We start from the raw sequence: 9,943 nt of genomic DNA on the forward strand, positions 1-9,943 counted from the left end.
AAAACAAGACACGTGCTGTTAGCTTCGCAAGTTTGCACGTTTGCTGTTAGCTAATTCCATAAAGACCTAAAACCCAAAAGTTAATCTGAAAGTAAAAACTTAACTACAAAGGTACCTATGGATTGTGAAAATAATTTAATGGTCTTAAAACAGGATAGGTACCTCATACATTCAGAAATACCAATAGGGAAGTAAAAGGTTGGATTATATTGATTTAAAAAAATAAATACACAATGATATAATTATTTCGATAAAAATAAAAATTTAACTAAGCAAGATTATTTTCAACACTTGAAAAAATAGTCAGGAAACCAACACCACATTGCAAGGAAGTCGAATAGAAAAGTAGCTGTCGGAAGTTTAGAAGAAAATAAAAATACTAGAAAAAGAATAGCTACAATTAATATAACAGCAACCCCTTGAATACATTTGAAGATCTAATTTCGCCATTAGTCCCTTGTCTAAGGACGAGGCGTACCAAGTCGATTTAACATGGGCCTAAGATTGACCACCTTTAGCTAGAGCTCAACCTCAGTTTAATTTCAATCCTCTGTTCCCTTAACTTGGTAGGCCCCGACCTAAACTGATTCCAAAGGCTTTGACTAAACCTGACAAGGGGGTGTTGAAGTTGTGGCACATTTGACAAAAGTAAGAAATAGACCATTAGCTTTTGGTAGAATTTCGATAGTTTCCACAATTTAATCAGTGCCATTTCAAACAATCTCTTATATGATCTTCATAGAAAAACACTGGATAAAAAAACATTAGGTAGAAACTTCCTATTAGGTAGGAAAAGAATGAAGGAATAGACAGGAAGTCTTCTAAAAAAAGACAACAGTGGAGTTAGAGTACAAAGAAAAAAAATGTAAAAATAATCTAAGACTGACTTAATTCACATACATAACTCCTCAAACTCACTTTTATAAAGAAAACCGTGTATTTCCTCAAAAAAGGAACCTTAGATTTCCTTATCTAACTCTCAACAAATTCAGACAGTAAAATATTAAAGATTGGGCAGAAATTCACTCATTACTCATTATATTTTGACTACAAGAAATGGTTTAAAACTGTGTCCTAACACAGTCGACAGTCGGCGATCGATGTCGACTGAAACCTTACACTGCCTCGACAACATAGATTCACCTCGTCAATCGACGGATGTCGACTATGTGTGGACACAGTTTAATATTTAGCTGACCTTTCTCTACCAGTCAGACCATTACCTTTCGCTATCGGTGAGACTGCTGTCTTCGGACGTGCTCTGATCTGATTGGTTAACGTCTGAGTTGAGGAGGAGAGGTAACATGGCGGGGGAGGGGGAGGCGAGCTCCTCCGTGGTTGGCACCTGGTCTCCTGACTCGGAGGTCGCATTCGTGTACTTCTTCAGCTGAGTGATGCGATATTTGGTGAGAGTGTCTGAGGGGAAAATCAGGTGGTTAAGAAAGTAGGTACTTGAGCAAAAACTTGATAAAGAATGTACCTACTTGAGCGAAAACTGGAAGGTTTTTCTCTTTCTCTCTTCTTCTTCTTTTTTTTATGGCGTCATTTATAATGTGGCAGGATTTTCCAAAAGGAGCTCTTACACCCAAAAACAGATTTTGTAGAGGATCTAATTACTTGGATACCCGACAATTATTACCTACTCCACTGCCTTGAAGCTACCAAATGTAGTGAAGTTCCAGACTGAGGTAGGGAGTCCATTTCACAGTCTAGAAACCGTGACATGAAATGATTTCTTTCTCGCCAGCCTAGTTAGCTTGGAGGGTAGCGCGCCTCCCTTGTAAGCGCTAGGTCACAAGGTTCGATTCCTGCCCAGAGCGGATTTCATCCCAAACAGAAAAGGTTCGTTCTCGGAACGGCTGGCTTTATCCTATACTGTCTTCCTTTTAGCTTCGCATTCGGGACTATAAGACCTTAGCAGTTACAATTCCCTGTATCAAACTCTCCCCCAACCAACCCCAAATAATAATAGAGATATCTAATAATTACCTGGATCTACGTCAGGCAGATGCACAGTTAGACGTATGGTATTGGCTATTCTCTGTATAATACTGTACATGGTGGACTTTTCGAACTCCACCTCTGGATCTTGGTCCATTTTGTTGAAACATACGAAAATCTGAAATGGAAAATCATCTTTTGTTATTCTTGTGGAAGAACCATGAGATGGACTTTGATTGTCCTTTAGGGTTCCAAAAATAGCTAAAGGTGAATCTTTCTTTCGGCCCCAAAAATATTGCCATAAATGGTGATACAACAATACAGATTGGTATGAAAATTACATACATATATGTATTATGTATAGGTATGAAATTTCAACTCACCTTCCTAGGTGCCGATGTACCGTAGAAGTAATCAATCTGAAACAGACCAAAATAGTAAATAGTTATAAATAGAACTCGGTTAGAGAAATAGCAACCTAGTCAGTCCCATTCATACCTACATTCCATAATGAACGAAAGAAGTGAAAAATTCGATGACTCTCGACTGGGGGACCTTAAATAGGGAGCAGAAAAGTATCTTCCTGTGGGGCTATAAATAGGTACGTATGAGAGCAGCCAAACCCTAACCAGGTTGGCTAGCTAGAGTTTACAAAGGGTTTATCATGCTTCAAAGGAAAAGCACAGGTCCTCATGATGGTTGACTGCGGTTTGGGACGGGCCAAGTAATATTGGCTAGACCCTCGGTGGAGTTACACCGCAATACAACAACAACAACAACATGACTCTCAAACGCTTTATTTCATTAAATGTGGCAAAATGGAGATCTGAAGGAAAATTTGAAAAGGTTACCGTACAGGTGGAAAGACACTATCATCATGTCACGTCACGTCAAGTCTAAAGGTAGAAACTCACGTCACGTGAGCTCATGGGGAGTCAGAAAGATGTAGTTCAAAGTTTTCCCAGAATACTCTACAGTACATCTCGTTCAGGAGAGCCATACTACTAGCACGTCACATGAGCTCACGTGACGTGATGATAGTGTGTTTCTTACGTAAGGCTATGGTTCCTTTGAATCGTCTAGTCTGGATTTTGAGTCCTAGGACATCGCATTACACACACATTGGTCCCTATGTTATGGTTACTACATTGCTTGCTTGCTTTTTTTTTTTTTGTTTATGTATAAGTATGAAATTTCAACTCACCTTCCTAGGTGCCGATGTACCGTAGAAGTAATCAATCTGAAACAGACCAAAATAGTAAACAGTTATAAATAGAACTCGGTTAGAGAAATAGCAACCTAGTCAGTCTCATTCATACCTACATTCCATAATGAACGAAAGAAGTGAAAAATTCGATGACTCTCGACTTGGGGACCTGAAATAGGGAGCAGAAAAGTATCTTCCTGTGGGGCTATAAATAGGTACGTATGAGAGCAGCCAAACCCTAACCAGGTTGGCTAGCTAGAGTTTACAAAGGGTTTATCATGCTTCAAAGGAAAAGCACAGGTCCTCATGATGATTGACTGCGGTTTGGGACGGGCCAAGTAATATTGGCTAGACCCTCGGTGGAGCTACACCGCAATACAACAACAACAACATGACTCTCAAACGCTTTATTTCATTAAATGTGGCAAAATATTTAATGATCATGCCAATGAGATTCTCTGTACCCCAAGTGTTACTTCACAGAAAGCTTACCTTGCTACAGTCGAACTCGTGTTTCAACAGACTCGCATCGTCTCTCAAATAGGAGGGCGGACACCGGGGGATTTCAAGCGCTATGTACAGGGGCGTGGTGAGCGCTAGGTTGTGCTCGTTGAGGATTTGAGTCTTGAGCTCCCGCACACTGGACTTGATGTTGGTGCGAAGCTCCGTGGGCCCGCACACGTAGCCGGACTCCACGTCTATTTGAAACATGTTCACCCGAGTACCTGCGGAGGAAAATGAACATTGTATGAGCGAATTCGAGGAAAAAGATGTTATCTAACTAGGGGACGTTAAACAGGGAGTAGACTAGCTTCTGTCTGTGCGACTATAAACAGGGAGAAGAACAGCTAACCCTAACCAGCCTAGCTAGCTGATAGTTTCAAAGGGTTCTCTCGGCTTGAAAAGAACAAGCTAAGTCCTCACGATGGTTGACTGTAGTTCAGCAAGAGCCAAATAAACATTGTTAGAGACCATCACTCTGGTATGGCTAATAAAATAGATATGTATTTTCTCTATTTTGTCGTCACCTTTCGGCTATAGCTAAAGCCGCTACAGCAACAAAAAGTTGTTTTAATTTTGTTAAACATTAATGCTCATCAGAAATGTACTTTCCTAATACACCTTAATCTATGCTAGGGATGAAATGTTTTGGATGAAATTAGGGCAGTTTATCTGAAATAAGTTAATCAACACCAACATACAGAAGTAGACAAAATACTTACATCCAGGCACGTAGGTTTTGAATTCATCATCGGGCTGCTTATACTCCAGTAACATATCGAACGGTACGCGTCTAGATTTCAGCTTGGCTCCTCCACTGCTCCCCTCCAATACCTCCTCCACTAGGTCGTCAGGGTTCTCTAGAGGTTCATACGTACTACGATATCGGTCCACCTTTACCAGTCGACACTGATCCAGAGTGGTTACCTCTTTCATGTTGAGCATCTGAAATTATAATACATTTGTACACATATTTATATAGTCTTCTTCTTTGTCTTCGCCTTTTCCCGTGTACCGACGGGGTCGGCGTTTTTCGCCAGCCTCTCAATCAGCCCTAACTAGGGTGACTGCTTTGGGCTGACATTTGGTTTTGGCTACAAATTTTACGAGTGGATGCCCTTCGCACTCAACCTTTGCTATTTCTTTAGCAAGGGAAATTCAGGCTGGTATACTCCCTGTTTAAAGTCCCCCAGCCAGACTAAGCTGGTCTACTCGCTGTTTAACGTCCCCTAAGCAGACATCATATTTTATTGCGTTTATCTTTTTAGTGACAATAAACCCAATAAAATATGAATAAATAATTGAGAAAAAAAAAATCCCAAACTGGGCAACAGCCCGATCAAAAGAAGAAGACAGAAAAAAAGTCAAATCTCGAGAGAAATCACAACTTACATCAAAAGCTTGCTCGAGGAGTTCCCGTATAGTGGCGTCGCGCGCAAGGAATATCTTCACCTTGTCCTCCCCTTCCTTATCGCCGTCCCCCACTGATTTGCTCTCACTGCTGCTGCACTGGGAGAGAGACTTCCTCGCAAACACCTGCACCCGTAAGGCGCCACTGCGGCTGTTGTGCTTCTCTGCCTCTTCCCGCTGTAGCCGCTCGTGTAACTCCTGATGGAAAAACACAGGTATTTTATAGACTACAATAGAACATACCTTGTTTATCCTACCAGAATGAGACTGAAAAGTCCCTTTACTCCCGCAGACTAAACAAGGTCATATGTTCCATAGGAAAAGTATACAAATATGCAAATCAAACCTTGCCTTGTTTAAATAAAAAAAAAAAAAAAATGGTGACAAAAGTAATACAAAATTATACCTATAAATTTTCATAAACAAGGGATTTGCCATTATAAAGACTGACTCACTGAGTCAGTATTTGAAAATTTTATATGGATACGTGTTGTTCAGATGAAAAAGATGCATTACAGGAAGTGCATATGTCTGGGATATAAAATGCATTTCATAATTGCCAGTGATGGACATCAAATCACCAGGGAAACACCGACACCCTAAATAATGGGATTTTATGTCGGTTTCATTAAAATATATTTATGTAGACTTTTTTTTTATGTTCGATGGGAAGAACTGTAACTGAAGAAGACAGGACTGAGAAGACAACGAGGAGGAAAAAGGAGAGAGAGGTACAGGGATAAGAAGAGAGGTAGAGAGTTAATGAGAGAGAGGTAGAGGGTTAATGAGAAAAAGAGAGAGCAAAACGAGGTGTAAGAGAGGTAGATGGAAACAGAGGGGACAAATTATAACCTTGCTTGAGTAAAATCTTGTCTTTACTTAATTTGACCATGCTGCTTTGTAGGAGTGAGCGGGTGAAATTTTTAAATATCTCTCTCTCTCCCTCTCGCCCCATTCCTCTTTCATCTTCCCCCCTCCCTCCCTTTCTCTCTCTCTCTCCCCTTTCCTAAGCTTAGGGGTGCTAGGGGAGCTAGGACATGACTAAGCTTAGGGGTGCTTAAATTTGTAATGTGTTATATTTGAAAAATAAAGATTCAAATTCAAATTCAAATTCAATTCCTCCTCCTCCTGCCTTTCTCTTTCTCTCTCTCTCTCTCTCTCTCTCTCTCTCTCTCTCTCCGTCTCTTTCACTCTCATGTGGTAGGTGCAATGTGCTTCATTAGGAAAGGAAGGTAAGGTACATAGGTACGAGGATCTTCAACTTGCTTACCTTTGTCAAACACATGGCTTGAGATTATTCACTTTTACACTTTTGTTTCAACTTTCAAAGGAAAGAAACGTTTGGTGTCTTATTTATTTATTTTAGCGTTATAATACATGTTCATGATCACTGGGTCAAAAGCTACTGTAAAAACGAAAAAGTATTGGTACATAAGTGAATTGAAGACAGCACTTTTAATTTTAATTTTTAATTCAGCAGGTTCTTTTCAACAATAGGTATCTTTATTTTCATTGCATTTACATAATGTTTGCCTGCAAGTGTGCTCTTTGTACGACAAGATTATTTTCAAGCAAAAAGTATTAAATATGTGTTTGCAAGCAGTAATACAAATGTACCTATCTCGTGTTATCGTGTTCAAATCAAAATGAACGCTAGAAAATAACGAAAGAAAAAAACCACCACGAATAATAATGAGAAGTAAAAAGTTTTAACAAAAACTTTGCAATCAGAAAGGCAGGTAACTTATAGAACGAAGGTAATAAAAAGTAATGCAAATTATTATAATTGGGACATGAAAATGAGCAGAAAAACTCTATGTACCTATATAGCTATAACTACCCATACCCACTTTTTGTTTACAAAACGAAGAGGGGAATTTTCACATTTTCACAGAAAACGAAAGATTTTAATTTTTTGTCGGAAAAAAGTTTTTCACTTTTTGCACTTTGAAATTTTCATCGACGCGGCGGACGATGAAAAATCGGCACGATACTTGCACGTTGACCGTCAATTTCGAAGAGAAAATGGAAACAGAGAGTTGTTAGTCTAATTGTATAAGTTACTGTCCCTTCATTTCAATGTCAAAATGAAGTTATTCCATACAGAATTTTCTCAGTAAAACAGGGGTTATTCCTGCCTCGATGGAGCAGTGGTCAAGGCGCTAGGAGGTGCGGGTTCGACCCCAGCCGAGGCATAGTATTTTACCCTCATTTATTTGATAATTTGATCACACATTACAGCTTTAAGGGTTAGGTGGTAGAGAACACCTCCGGTATTAACCTCGCTTAATGGTTATCTTCCAATGAGCAGTCCATCATCTATCAAGAGTGTTAGACTTGCCTGAGGTGGTACTTGTCGTGCTCAAGGTCATATTGGTGTCAAGGTCAAGGTCTTGAATATGACCTTCACTAGGCATGAGGTGTGTTACTTACCTGAGGTGGTACTTGTCGTGCTCAAGGTCATATTAGTGTCAAGGTCAAGGTCTTGAATATGACCTTAGGCTAGGAGAAAGCCAGCCGTTTCAAGAACGAAGCTTATCCGTTCAGGATAAAATCCGCCCCGGGCGGGAATTGAGCCCGCGACCTAGCGCTTATAAGGCAGACGCACTACCCCCCAAGCTAACTAGGCTGGCATATATTCACCTTGTCGATCGACTACGTGTGGACACAGAGATGGAAATAAATGTCCAAAGTGTTTTAGAACGACTTCATCATCCTCATTAATCCTCTGGACTCGGCCCTCATCATACAATGCTTCCTCTACTTCACATGAATGAATAATTGGATTTAAGAAATGAGAGAGTAAATAAACGCACCTGTAGCACATTGCTCTACATGCGATTCTTTATACCAAGTCTACTACCTCCTTGAACATAACAAAACTTTCTCCACAATGCTTCCTCTACTTCGCATGAACTGAGAATGGAAGTTATGACACGGGGAAGTACACTTGCATGAGATGTTGGTAGATGTTGACGTCCTCGGGTAGGAAAAGACAGAATATGACACGATCAACCTGGAAACAAGCATGGGGTATAAAAGTAAGGGAAATAATTCATATTATAAAAACAAGTAATTCATATTGACAAAGCAACCTCCGTGGCCGAATGTGTATCACTGGGCTTGCACGCCGGAGGTCCCGGGTTCGATTTCCGGCGAGGTCGAAGTTTTTTCCGGCTCTGTCCTTGGAGTTTGGGGTGCACTCAGTCTCGTGAGGACAATTGAGTAGCTACTTTAATCGAGTAGCGACCAGTGACGGCATTACCAATGTAAAAAGATTATGCCGTGGTTATGAACAGGGCCATCGTAGGCCATCGTCGGCCTTTTTGCGTGTAAAGTTGGCGGGAAATTCGTCAAAGTATGGAAAAGTGGGAACGGACCTAAGTGCCTAATCGGGGAAAAACTCACCTTTCGACGGGCAACTCAGTAGAAAATCTCCTATTCAACTCGTCCACTATTTCCGTCTTGATATCGCCTATTGATTGTCCCTTGCTAATAATGTGCTCGTGTAGGAACTGAGGATCTTTGTCTTCCTGATGGCGGTACACTTTCATTTGATATTCGCCTTCCTGCAGAACGCGCTTCAACTTAATAAATAATCAAAATAGCGGTCAACACGTTAAAAATAATAATATTAAAAAAATAATACATAAAACAAAATTTGGCAAGCGCTAGGTCACGGGTTCGATGACCACCTGGGGCGGATTTTATCCTTAAGGGATAAGATTCGTTTTCGGAACGGCTGGCTTTTTCATATCCTGTGCCTCATGTCATCAAAGTATGGAAAAGTGGGAACGGACCTAAGTGCCTAATCGGGGAAAAACTCACCTTTCGACGGGCAACTCAGTGGAAAATCTCCTATTCAACTCGTCCACTATTTCCTTCCGTCTTGATATCGCCTATTTATTGTCCCTTGCTAATAATGTGCTCGTGTAGGAACTGAATATAGAATAGGAATTGAATATGGTAGGAACTGAAATTCACACAGACTCACCTTTCCACAGGCAACTCAGTGGAAAATCTCCTGTTCAACTCGTCCACTATTTCCGTCTTGATATCGCCTATTGATTGTCCCTTGCTAATAATATGCTCGTGTAGGAACTGAGGATCTTTGTCTTCCTGATGGCGGTACACTTTCATTTGATATTCGCCTTCCTGCAGAACGCGCTTCAACTTCACCGTGATTACCTGCAGGGAATTTAATATTTGTCATTACTTATTATCATATTTTGTTTGGCTGGAGGACGTAAAACAGGGAGTAGACCAGCTTAGTCTGGCTGGGGGACTTTAAACAGGGAGTATACCAGGCTGCCTTGCTGAAGAAATAGCAAAGGTTGCGTGCGAAGGGCATCCACTCGTAAAATTTGTAGCCAAAACCAAATGTCAGCCCAAAGCAATCACCCAGTTTTATCATATTTTGTCTGGCTGGAGGACGTAAAACAAAGAGTAGACCAGCTTAGTCTGGCTAGGGGACTTTAAACAGGGAGTATACCAGGCTGCCTTGCTGAAGAAATAGCAAAGGTGTGCGAAGGGCATCCACTCGTAAAATTTGTAGTCAAAACCAAATGTCAGCCCAAAGCAATCACCCAGTTAGGCCTGATTGAGAGGCTGACGAAAAACGCCGACTCCGTCTGTATACAGTACAAGGCGAATAAGAAGTGCTAGAACGGTCGAGGCGCGGGGATCGACCGTTTCCCGCCCGGCACGAACTTCATCCTAAACAGGTAAGGTTTGTTCTTTCTATCCTCCTTCTCTCTTTCAAGACGACAGGACCTCCGCTGTAACAGTTTCCTCTATAAAACCTCTTGAGAAAAAAAAAAAAAAAAAAAAAAAATTGTTTACTTCTCCATCTGTCAGATTCCCCATGGTATTGGTTAAAGCCGG

General features: G+C 40.8%; 1 protein-coding gene across 1 annotated transcript; it reads right to left on the reverse strand.

Moving 5' to 3' along the window:
- Window positions 1-1,219: 1,219 nt before the first annotated feature.
- Window positions 1,220-5,362, reverse strand: LOC103519196 (ubiquitin carboxyl-terminal hydrolase 47-like). Its single transcript, XM_026830780.1, has 6 exons — window positions 5,042-5,362; window positions 4,372-4,594; window positions 3,641-3,873; window positions 3,146-3,181; window positions 1,990-2,119; window positions 1,220-1,416 (listed from the first exon to the last, which is right to left on the reverse strand). The coding sequence occupies exons 2-6, from the start codon at window positions 4,592-4,594 to the stop codon at window positions 1,220-1,222; spliced, it is 819 nt and encodes a 272-aa protein (XP_026686581.1). The 5' UTR covers window positions 5,042-5,362.
- Between the last annotated feature and the right edge of the window lie 4,581 nt (window positions 5,363-9,943).

Source organism: Diaphorina citri, unplaced genomic scaffold, assembly GCF_000475195.1.
Source record: "Diaphorina citri unplaced genomic scaffold, Diaci psyllid genome assembly version 1.1 scaffold2604, whole genome shotgun sequence".
In the NCBI taxonomy this organism is placed as follows: domain Eukaryota; kingdom Metazoa; phylum Arthropoda; class Insecta; order Hemiptera; family Psyllidae; genus Diaphorina; species Diaphorina citri.